General features: G+C 36.8%; 1 protein-coding gene across 1 annotated transcript in view; it reads left to right on the forward strand.

The window, feature by feature from the left end:
* The first annotated feature begins 1,986 nt into the window (after positions 1-1,986).
* The window catches only part of tbc1d14 (TBC1 domain family, member 14), a 70,848-nt gene continuing 60,068 nt past the window's right edge, over positions 1,987-12,766 (forward strand). Inside the window, exons 1-2 of the mRNA XM_059355188.1 lie at positions 1,987-2,602; positions 10,779-11,526. Coding sequence (XP_059211171.1) covers positions 2,554-2,602; positions 10,779-11,526 — 797 coding nt within the window. The 5' untranslated portion in view covers positions 1,987-2,553. The remainder of the gene's footprint in view (positions 2,603-10,778; positions 11,527-12,766) is intronic.

The following is a 12,766-nucleotide window of genomic DNA, read 5'->3' on the forward strand; positions in this document are numbered from 1 at the left end:
TTTTTGATTTTACATGTAAATGAACAAACAAACAATCAACATGAAGACCAATAGACAAATACAGAAAATATCAAGGGAAAAGTAAAAGCGTACAAAAGGGGATTGGAAAACAACTTCAGTTGAAAGAAATGAAAGTATTCTGATGGTCCAATCTGAGATTACCTGAAATCCAGTTTTATGGTAGAGACATACACTACCGGTCAAAAGTTTTAGAACACCCCAATTTTTCCAGTTTTTTATTGAAATTCAAGCAGTTCAAGTCAAATTAACAGCTTGAAAGGGTACAAAGGTAAGTGGTGAACTGCCAGAGGTAAATAAAAAAAGGTAAGGTTAACCAAAACTGAAAAATAATGTATATTTCAGAATTATAGAAGAAGGCCTTTTCCAGGGAACAAGAAGTGGGTTAACAACTTAACTCTATGGAGTCTTGGGCTATTTTGTCCATTTTTGAATTCTTTTCATGTCTTTGTAAGTCATTTTGTGTCTTTTTTTGGTCATTTTGTGTATTTTTTTAGTCATTTTGTGTCTTTTGGTGTCTTTTTTGTCATTTTGTGTATTTTTTTGGTCATTTTGTGTCTTTTTTTAGTCCTTTAGTCCAACAAAAAATGTGATTTTGAATCTTTTTTTTACTTTCAAAACACTATCATGCTCAATAAAGAATTTTAAATGTTGCAAATGTGCATTAATTTCAGAGTACACTGAGACATTAAACTGCATCATTTTCATTTTCACCATCAAGTTGGTGTGTTCTAAAACTTTTGACCAGTAGTGTATCTAATCCATTTTTGCCAATTTTAGATAACTACCTATTTTTGTGTTCTTAAATTGAAAGTAATTCTTTCCATTACAAAGATGCTTTACACAATATCAATCCATTCATCTGCACTAGGTGCCTCCCTCTTCAGCCATTTCTTCATTATTGATTTCTTACAGGCCACCAGTAATATTCTCAGTAAATATTTATCTCTATTCCTCCACTCCAGTTCCTCTTGATGCACCAAATATAACAAATTGAAACAAAAAGTTATTTTTGTTGAAAACACAGTCTCTAGAATTTGATGTACGCTCAACCAAAATGGGATCACAACAGGGCAACAACAGAATATATGATAGTGGTTCGCCTACTATTTCGGAGTGCAGAAATAGTATTATGTCCGTTAAAAAATATGTTGAAAAATCGCTACCATGCCATGTTGGCATCAGTTTTTTCAGCGCAACCTCACCTATATGTCCTGATAATTAATTTTTAACTTTGACTTACTTGATCAAAATTTTGAACCCAAAAGAAACAAAGGAAAACATAAAATCTGATCTTGAAAATTAAGTTTCACACACAGAAATGTACATGTTGCACATATATGAATATGAACACAGGTTGCATTATAACATAAAACAGGTAAAATGAAGATAATATCTACTTCTATATTTTTATGCTAAATATATTTGACATTATCTCCGGTTTTACTTGGCCGAATATCATCAAAAAAAAAAATCTGGTATGGAGTTTCAGGCCAGAACTTTAGAGGGCAGCTGATGGCAAAGGCTCAATGTTGCTTCATTTTTATGTCTTCATGTCATGAAGAAGTAATGTACAGGTGGTTTCATGGACTCTAGAGGGTTAAATATAACAATACAATAATAATAATATAACAATAAAATATATTATAATATATAAAAAAAATATATATATATATATATAAAACAAAAAATATATTATATTATATATATATAACAAAAAATAATAACAATTAAATATAACAATACAATAATAATAATATAACAATAAAATATATTATAAATATATATAACAAAAATATATTATATTATATATATGTATAACAAAAAAAAAAAAAAATGTAATATAACAATACAATAATAATATATATAATAATAATATAACAAACAATAATTTTCAACCTTAACGACGGTTATAACATTAAAATTGTCGTGTATCACTTGTCGTTGTGGGGCGTTGACTCATCAGAGCCGGTAGGTGGTTTTCAGGTCGCGGGGTCGATTATTAATGCCTTCGGCGGCAGACAGGTGAATCTATCGACGGCACAGAACATTCTTGACTCGATTACACTTCACTCCCGGTACAAGTTTGTTTTAAAATGGCGGCGGAAGCGTCAAAACAGGTATGAATTGTTAACGATACCGGATAAACTTGTGAAATGTGCTTATTCGTATAACAGCGGAGGAGCGTTTCCTGTTCTGGAGCGATGCCGCGAGAGCAAAACACAAAACACGCCTCGCGCCTTTTAACTTTAATTTGCCTGCAGTTGAGGAAGCGCTGTTAAAAAAACCATTGAGTTGGCGTCAGCAGCAAGCAAGTCCGGTTAGACGTGGTGTTTGTGTTTACCTCCTCCTCGCGCCCCCTGAGGTGGATTTATCTGTTTGTTCCGACAAATGACTTCACGCTGCTGCTGGCTGTGTACTCCGAGCTGCGTTGAGGAGGAGGTGAGGGAGGTGCAGCAGTAGTCACAGCAGCATCATCATGGACCGCTCCAGCCGGCGGCTACCTGCCACCCACCTGTAGCATCAACCGGCAACATGGCGAACACCACCCACGGTACCCGGGACCGGAGAGACAGCCGCTGTGGTAGGTGACTGTTAAGTGCTGTCTCACACCTCATAACGTCACACTCTGTTAAAATAATCGCCTAAGTCATTTTTTGTCAATTTTTTTTTGTTGTTGCCTAAATCAGCTGTTCTCAACCTTGGGGTCGGGACCCCAAATGGGGTCGCGAGATGATTTCTGGGGGTCACCAAATCATTTTGGAAGTCAGCTATGTCTCCACTGTGTTAAAGTGTTCATGTGTTTTAGTCTTTTTGGTCACTTAATGTCTTTTTTCTCAGTTATTTTGTGTCATTTTTTGTCTTTTTCTGGTCATTTTGTGTCTTTTTTTGCCCATTTTGTGTGGTTTTTTTTTAGTAATTTTGTCTTTTTTTGGTCATTTTGTGGTCAATGTGTGCCTTTTTTGGTCATTTTTTGTCTTTTTCTGGTCATTTTGTGTCTTTTTTTGCCCATTTTGTGTGTTTTTTTTCGTAATTTTGTCTTTTTTTGGTCATTTTGTGGTCAATGTGTGCCTTTTTTGGTCATTTTTTGTCTTTTTCTGGTCATTTTGTGTCTTTTTTTGCCCATTTTGTGTGTTTTTTTTCGTAATTTTGTCTTTTTTTGGTCATTTTGTGGTCAATGTGTGCCTTTTTTGGTCATTTTTTGTCTTTTTCTGGTCATTTTGTGTCTTTTTTTGCCCATTTTGTGTGTTTTTTTTCGTAATTTTGTCTTTTTTTGGTCATTTTGTGGTCAATGTGTGCCTTTTTGGTCATTTTTTGTCTTTTTCTGGTCATTTTGTGTCTTTTTTTGCCCATTTTGTGTGTTTTTTTTCGTAATTTTGTCTTTTTTTGGTCATTTTGTGGTCAATGTGTGCCTTTTTTGGTCATTTTTTGTCTTTTTCTGGTCATTTTGTGTCTTTTTTTGCCCATTTTGTGTGTTTTTTTTTAGTAATTTTGTCTTTTCTTGGTCATTTTGTGGTCAATGTGTGCCTTTTTTGGTTATTTTGTGTCTTTTTCTGGTCATTTTTTGTCATTTTGTGGTCAATTTGAGTCCTTTTTTGCTTAATTTTATGTAATTTTTTGGTCAATTTGATTCTTTTTTTGGGGGTAATTTTGTGTCTTTTCTGACAAATCCCAAATTAGCAAATTATTACTTTACAAGGAGTCTCTGGCTTGAAGCTGACATATAAATGCACAGACAGAGAGATGTTTTAGTTGTTGTCTGCTTCATTATTTGTCCAAAATTCGTCGTATCAACTGAGTTAAATTGGGGGGTCGCGACTCAAAAAGGTTGAGAACTACTGGCCTAAATCATCTCCTCATTGCCACCTATGGTAAAATCTCCTACATCCTCAGTTGATCAGATCATGTGATTTTACCCCTTTAAGATAATGGCCTATGTCAAGTGTGTGACTTAAGCGGATTTATTATGCCTAAGTCAAAATAAAATGTGACTTAGGCAATTTTTTTAAACATGCCTTTGTGATTTAAGCAAGATATGGTGACACTTTATTTTGAAGGTGTCTAAATAAGAGTGACATGAGCGTGTCATAAACATGACATGGGATGTGTCATGAACATTAATGACACTTTGAAGTAACATTAATGCTCATGATACTTGTCATGTCATGTTTCTGACAGGCTTGTGTGACTCTTATGTAGACACCTTCAAAATAAAGTGTTACCATATCTTGCTTAAGTCACAAAGGCATGTTCAAAAAATTCATTTATTTCTCTTAAGTTACATAATTTACACACAGTGTTATTACTATGCCAATAGCCATCCTTTGGCACATCCTTTTTTGAGTGAAATGACCAATAAATGTCATATGTTACACTTTTGGTGAAGTTTTTTGTGTTTCCTGCAAAACTTGAAAAAAAGAGTTAGGCGATTATTTTAACAGGGTGATGATTTGTGTTTATCACTGTTTAACACACACTTGTGAACTCTGCCCTGATGCTGTGTGTACACTTCTCCCTGGTAACATCTGATGTCACGCCAAACTGCATTGAAAAATAATTTGAGTTAAATACGGCCTCAAATTTATTACATTTTTAAAAACAGATTACCCATGACATGTAATATTGTGTAAATTATGAAAAGTCAGTCTTTAATTGGGCATACATTTAATATACCTAAGGCCACTTACTGATATCAAATTTTAACTTTTAACCACACAGTTAATATTTTTTTAGCATTTTCTAAATTGTTTGAAACAGTCAATTCAGCCAGAAGACGGCACTCAATTCGGCATAACATTTAAACGTCTAACCACAAAGAAAAAAAAAAAAGATTAATGTTTTTTACTTTATGAAGCCAACACTTGGTCAAATGAAATGAGAACTTTTCTCTACCAGGACTGGTTCATTGGTAACTATGGTTACGGTTCTCAACATAAAAAAAAATCCCATGAAATATAATGTTTTGTGCTTTTAAACAATGCAGCTCGGTAAGAGGAATAGGCTGAAAAAACCCATGGACTTCTCAGTTATTTTTCTGTCACATGCTCTGTATTACATGCATCACACCATGCATTCCAATCTCCGGAGTGCCGCTTAGAAGTTCAAAAAGTGTTTGCTTGCATTTCAGAATTAGTGTTGTTATGTTAACCGAAGATGAACTTGTGATAATAGCATCATGACTCATGCACTGAAATGGGTGTTTCAGTTAAACGGACAATAACAGCAACCTTTTGTTTTAATCACGACTTATAAAACAAGAACATGCATGTGTACTCTGGTGTGGCCTCACCGTTCAGTCTTTGTAGTTGAAACCTTATGAATGACATTTATATTTATAGACATGCCTCAGACAAGAATAGTAATGAGTTTTACAGATTCTGACTTTTTTAGTCACCTCTGGTTGTAGATTATTTTCCACAGTGGCACAGGACCAACCTGTTGCTGTGTTTTGGGACAAAGTCTACAAGACTCGCATGACAACCTGCAAGTCAGGGTAAACATGCAGCCCATCAAAAGTCTACTATTTTACCTCCCTGTTGTACCTATTTTTCAGCATTTTATTTTTGTCCGTACGAGGCTGTAGCTTGGGAGACTGACACACTAGCTTTAGCTTATTAGGTTACAGCACAGACTCCAGTTACAGCCTGGTTACTGTGGGATTAGTTTTCACCTCTCAAGGCTTCCACGCCCGTTTTATCTGCTGCCCTGGTCAAGCAGGTCAAAAGAAACCTTTAGTAGAAAAATGTCAGAAAACTGTTTAAAAAAAAAGAAGCATCTTAATCAGATTAACCCATTGAAGCCTGGAAAGCGGATACGTCGTTTTGTAGTATTTGTATAAGCTCTCAAATACTTTTTGAATTTCATTAAAAAAAAAAAAAAATCTATTATTTAGTAGAAGCGTTGACACTTCTGTTGAATTTCCAGAAAAACTTCAGGTTTTAGGGGCTTATTTTAAAATCGCCCAGAGGTTTTACAGGCAGTCTTTACAGGCAGTTTTTACAGGCGTTTTAGGCTTCAATGGGTTAAAATGCCGTGGGGGTGGGGGAACTGAGTTTAGTGTCCCTGCTGACCCCCCACCCTTTCCCACTTTTGGATGTTCTCTAACAATGCAATAATTTGGTTAATCCCTTGTCACATATATATTCAATTAAAAACTGTACAAAGAGAATTTATTGAAATGTTTAACCCTCAGGACAGGTTGAGCGCATTTTACGCGCTTTTCATTCTTCATTTGTTTTTTTTGTTTTTTTCTTTCAAAATTATTTTTATTGGATTTTCCTTGGATGCATAATTATATCAGCTGTCAGAGCACACATCAGTTTATCCAATGCATCCATAGACTAGGCAAGTACAAAATAAATGAAAACACCATCATTCTTCATTTGTCAATAGGTTTGGCTGTGTTCATGCATTTGGCATGAATTTTGGCAAGACTGTGTATTTTTATTCGATCTTGTTATTTCCAGCTCAGCTCCTACAGTAAGGCAAAAATACACTGTGTACAAACAATAGTTACACTCTTAAGGTTGAGCGTGCAAGCGCCATTGAAACCCATTCAAAATGCAATTTTTGATCTCACTTACATTAAAGCATAATATATGCATTTTATTCAATCTTGGTGTCAATCTGGGCTTTGGCCTTGGAATTGATCATTTTTACTACTTTTCACCAGATTGCGTAATTTTGACCATGTTCACCATATAGTGAAAGACCTGCGATTTATACACACACACTCCATACACACAAGCACGTACTGCTTTAAATAAATCAAGACATGGGTCATCTTGAATCACATCAAAGATGCAGCCATCTAGAGAGACATGACAAACTCATAACAAAAAAGAGTTATTTATACAGCTGTGATTGCAACCAGGTCTATAAAAATGCTGGCATCATGACACAAATCTGGCATATAAAGGGTTAAAATACTCAAAAATCAATTAGAGTTTGATATAAAAAATTAGGTCAGATGTGGGGTTAGGGTTAGGAATCCGTTCAATGAAACTAGAATATCATAATGCATGATATTTTTTTATCATAGCTTGCTTTTTAGAGCACATTTTATGCGCTAAGCAGTACAAGTGTGCATAAAACTTGAACAGGCCCTAAATTTGTTTTTTATTTACATTTTACACAGCATCTTTGGAGTCAGGGTTGTATGTATTACCAAGTAATTATAATGTGTGTGATGACTAGGGATGGGTACCTTTCACATTTGAATCGATACGGTACCGATACCCGGTACCTGGGAATCGGTACCGGTACTCAACGGTACCAAATTTCGGTACTTTTGCGTAACATATTTATTTCTCAAAATATAAACTTTAAAAAATATATCAAAACAATATAAAATCCAGGATGAGCAGTGCTTTATTGTTGAGTGAACGTACATTTTGTAACATGAAGGTTGCAGTGTTATCAAAGAATGCAGAGGAGCGCTCTCAGGTGGCACGGAGTAGAAAAAAAAAAAGTTGCAAGTGCACGTGTGATTTGTTGTGATGACGTCGTAGCTGTGCGGCGCAGCACCGGTCAGACAGTATTGTGGGCATAGCATGATGGAATAAACAAAGTTGATTCGGGCTGCTCTGTGCACATATCGAGGATGACACAGGAGTCCGAGGGATTTAATTTCAGCGAGGCAGTTTGGAGTTAAGTGGCAGGTAATATTCCTGAGTTGAAGAGCGGAGTATTAGCGGAGGACCAGAGATGCAGCCGCTAGCTTCTAGCTGCTAATGAAAAGTCTACGGATGATTGGAGAGAGCAAACGGAGTAAGGAAGGTCTAATCTGGAGGCAGACGAAGGCCAAGCCCGGGTAGAGACATTGGAGAGATAGTAGCTGGCGGCTAGAAGACCGAGAGCCGGCTGTTGGTCTCTGTTCCGCGGTGGAAGAGGGCAGCAGCTAGCGGCCGCGGTGAGCAGACAGGACCAGACGAGGAGGTAAATACATTTAAAAAAATAGTGCGATCGTCAGCACGCTTGTTAATCAAAGACGTCAAATGAAAACGGGTTGAAATCAATGATCAGTTTAAAGTTAACGCCGTTTAGGTACCGAAACATGGTACCGTTTGATTTTACATGAATCGGTACTCGGTAGTACCGACGGAATTCGGTCGGTACCTATAAAAGTACCGAATTCGGTACCCATCCCTAGTGATGACTTGGTGAAGGACGCATTTTTTAAAGGAATATGCACCCTGTAAGCACAAGATAATGTCAAACAATAAAGGGTTGTATTGTTAGATCGTCCCATCCAGAAACATCCCGAACACAGCAAAATGAAAATAAAAGAGAAAGTACAGATGGCAGAGCAGGATCTCTCTGACATTTGTTATATTTGGAACTGAAACTGTTGCCAGAGCTGTTTACCACAAGGCCCCTGTTCTTGTGCTTCAGCATGAGATACCAAGAAATAAAAAAACCTGGTGATCAAATTGAGATTTTAGATAGAAACAGGCTACAAAGTGAAGTTCTCCAGGATTTAGCCCAAGCCAGCAGACTATTAGCTTTAGTGTCAAAGTTTATAGATGGTTATATCACCAAATCTGCCGTTTATCATCTAACAAATATAGCTATACATTTTTATTTTCCTAAATTTTAATTATTTTTATGATCTTGTGCATTGTTGTGAAGTTGTTACACTGTTAACATTATCATATTGTCCTTATACAACTCTCACTACTACTTTATTCTGATTTGATGCATTCTGGGATTTTTTTAATGTTTGACATAATGGCACAACTTTTTGGGATTTAAAAAAAAAATTGCTTTATTAATCACACAATGGGGAAATTCAAATCAGGGTTGTTATAATTCTAAAGCACTTTGCATTGCAAAAACCTGTATAGAAGGTATCATACAAATAAAGCTTGATTGATTGTGGAAAAGCTTTACTCCATAGTGCCTGTAGTAGTTCAAAACGCCACATGGCACCTTTTTAACAAGGGCAGTGTAAATAATCCGTGTTTCCATTAACCCATTGAAGCCTGGAAAGCGGATACGTCGAATTTACGGAAAAACTTCAGGTTTTAGGGGCTTATTTTAAAATCGCCCAGAGGTTTTACAGGCGTTTTAGGCGTCAATGGGTTAATTCCTTTCTATGCACATTTTGAAGATTCGCATTAAAAAAGCCTGATGGAAACGTCGATAAAACTTTAGAAACTGCTCATAAAATTTTTTATGTTCGCTTGATGTGGGGGTTTTTTGGGAGACTTTTTCAAATAACTTCTGACATCGAACATTTTACTCATACTGATCAGCTGTTTGCGCTCTGACAGTCAAGACAAGCTGATATAACAGAACAATTATAAATTGTCCAATTAAATCCAATTACTGAAGACAAAGTTGTCCAATTCACAAACTTCGTTTTCGTTTTTTTTTCTCTTGCGCAATCTCTTCTTCTTCTACTGTTTCACTGCCATCTTCTGACCAAAGTAGGTTTAAGCAGCTTTGTGTTTTCGCTCTAAACCAGTTGATGGAAAAGTCCCTAATTTGCATTTTCTTGAATGCTGCATTTCAAAATTTAGCTTCAAAATTCGTTTGGACTTTAATGGAAACATAGATAATTTAGTATAACCCTGACCAAGATAAGTTGGACTACTGTGTAAAATGTAATTTAAAAAACATGTTTCAAATTCAAAATTCAGAGTTTATATTTACCCCTACCCACTGGTGGGCAGGTTGGTTTAAAGAGGTTAAATGTATTGTTGTACTGTTTTTAGTTGTATATATGTCACAAAGATGAGCAAATTCTCACATTCTGTTTTATTTATGTCTTGGTAGGCACTAATATAGCGCTTTTATCCAAAGCGCTTTACACTACACACTACCCTCATTCACCCATTCACACACACATTCATACTGGTGGCAGAGGCTACCTGCCACCATTGGGATTCATTCACACATTCACTCTCTCATTCAGTATCTTGCTCAAAGATACTTCAACATGTAGCTGCCATGGTCGGGGATCGAACCACCAACCTTCCGGTTGATCTCTTTTTGGCCGGTCCGTCCACAGTTCAGGGCCTTAATGGTTAAAGTGATTGGCCACTCTTTAAGCTCAGCTCAGACACAGACACCACTAGAAATAGTTCATTTATTAAGAAAGTTGAGCTTTCACAATCATAGAGCTGTTATGTATTTTAGTTAAAGAAATACTAGTCAGAGTAGGGGTGGACGATATGGCCCTAAAAGAATATCACGATATTTCAGGCTATTTTTGCGATAACGATATTCTTGACGATATTAGGAAATACTTAAAAAGATAGAAAATATGATTTTTTTGTAGTCTGTATAAATAATTAAAAATCTAAAATGTAGTTTGAAGTGCAAATCTCAACAGTTGCCAAATACAAAAAAATTTACTCTTGACTCTTGAGTATGAGCAAATAATAAAAAATAACCATTTAGGGGTTCCGGGGGCATATTTTAAGGACATTTTGTAAAGGAGAATAAAGGTTCTTGTATGTTTTATTTAAGGCATCTTATTTTGACAGTCTTCTTGTAAATTCTGTGGTGGATTCTCTTAACACACTGTGCTCTTATTTTGAAAGCTGCATGTGTTTAGCGACAGGGAGTAAGCAGCTTTTTGTGATTAAAACAACTTTAACCACTACATCAAGAAGTAGGAACGTTGCCAATATCATGATATGCATTTTTTGTGACCATAAAAAAACTATACCGATATTATCGTGAACGATACGATATGGCACACCCCTAAGTCAGAGCAGGTAAACTTAATGAATGTCATCTTGTTTTTGAAGGTGTGTCTGGAGAAGCCATAGTGGAGAATGGCTGCGTGGCGATGGACCCGGCTGCCCCTGAACGCCACGATTACACCAACCACCACTCCCATGATCCCAGCACCACCCCCGTCCTGCCCACCTACAAGCCATCCTGCTCCTCTACCCCCATCTACTATTGCAGTCCCCAGAAAAGCTTCTCAGACCTGAACCAGGACCGCCACAGCCTGACTTCCCAGGACTCTGGTATCCCGACGCTGGAGATCAACCCTCCAGAGCCGATCCTCCACCGCCACCAGCGCCCAGGTGACGGAGGCCTCATCACAGACTCCGGTGACTACTCTCCTGCTACGCTAACTCTGGATGAGGATCCCTCTGATGGCAACGCCATACGCAAATCCTCCACATTCCCCCGCAGCGGATTCGACTCCATCCGTCTCTTTAGCCCCGCTTTCAGATTATCCGCCACCGCTGGGACGGGTGTTGGGGGCGGGCCGTTGAACCGCAGCGATGACATCTCCGTGTGCAGCGTGTCCAGCATGAGCACCGAGCTATCGGTCTCCAATGAAGACATCTTGGATTACACCATCACTTCTGACTCCAGCGCCATTGTTACCTTGGAGACGGATGACAGCGTTACCGCTCAGTTCTCAGACGTAACGCTGGAGTCCTGGAGTCCGGTACGACCGCATCCGGGGTCTGGTGGCAAGCATCAGGACGAGGATGGCAGGCAAAAGAAACTGGGACCTCTAGCAAGCTTATTCAACAGGTATGTGCAGAATATCAATCTTTTGATGGCTGTTTAGCTCCACGCAAACTATAAATGCATGGTTCTTTTATTACATCATGATTATTTGTTCTTCCTAACGTGGCTTGACAAATTGCAAGCGCTTTTCAAAAAGGTGTCAGTCATGTAAGGGAATTCGTCCTTTTTTTTTATTTTTTATTTTTTTTAAATTCACTTTTTATTGAGGAATTTTTTTAACATTTTATACAGAACAAAGAAGAAGAACAGTTAGGGTGGGGGGGGTACCAATATCACACAGCGTCATCATTTTCTCCTATCATCATTCTTTGCAGCAGTCGTTGTTAGTTAAATGACAGTTTTATATAAAATCAGAACTTGTAGGCTTAACATATTCAGTCCATTTTGACCAGGTTTTGTAAAATGAGTCCATTTGTAACTTTAGATGAAAAGTCACTTTTTCCGTTGTGTAGTCTTGTATGATGTTGATCCAGTCCTCATTTTGTGGTTGCTCAGGTTTGAGCCATCTCCTGGTAACGGCCTTTTTGCTTGCTGCTAAAAGAATATAAAGCAATTTCTTGTCTGCATTGCTAAAGCCGTCTAGCAATATGTTACCGAGATACACAGTTTCAAATAAAAAGGGGAAAACAATTGAGAATACATTTTGCAAATGATGATGAATTTCAACCCAATATCTTTGAATAATTTGAATTTGTCCTTTTTAGTAACCCAAACTTATTTTGTTTATAGCACTTCCATTGAGCGATAAACACAAATGTCACAGATGTGGAAATTAAATTTCATCCCTAACAGCCCTTTTTTTCTTATGTAATTTGATAGCATCCATACCTGCAGTTAGCACTGATGTGGTAACACTTAAACCCCCTTATTTAACATTTCTAAGCAGTATATTGCAGTTTTTCTAGCAGTAACATTTTTATTAAGGTGTATAACACACAGCAATGTAGTTGTACAAAGTTTGACTATAACTCATACTTTGCACTGGCCAGTGGAGGTTTGGGTATAAAAATTAAAATATAGTAAAACACATTTTTAATAATATAAAATGTCTTCATAGGATAACTTATAAATGGTAGTTTAGGGGGGTTAAAGTTTTACCACTCATGTTGACTAGCTAACATTTATATGTAGAAGAATCAAATTTACATTTAAAAATAAATAATGATCCTGTAATTCAGCATAAAGCAAAGTGAGAAAACTATGTTATTACATTATTAATTAAACAATTAATTAATTAATTAAT

This window comes from Centropristis striata, chromosome 17, assembly GCF_030273125.1.
Source record: "Centropristis striata isolate RG_2023a ecotype Rhode Island chromosome 17, C.striata_1.0, whole genome shotgun sequence".
NCBI classification, from domain to species: Eukaryota; Metazoa; Chordata; class Actinopteri; order Perciformes; family Serranidae; genus Centropristis; species Centropristis striata.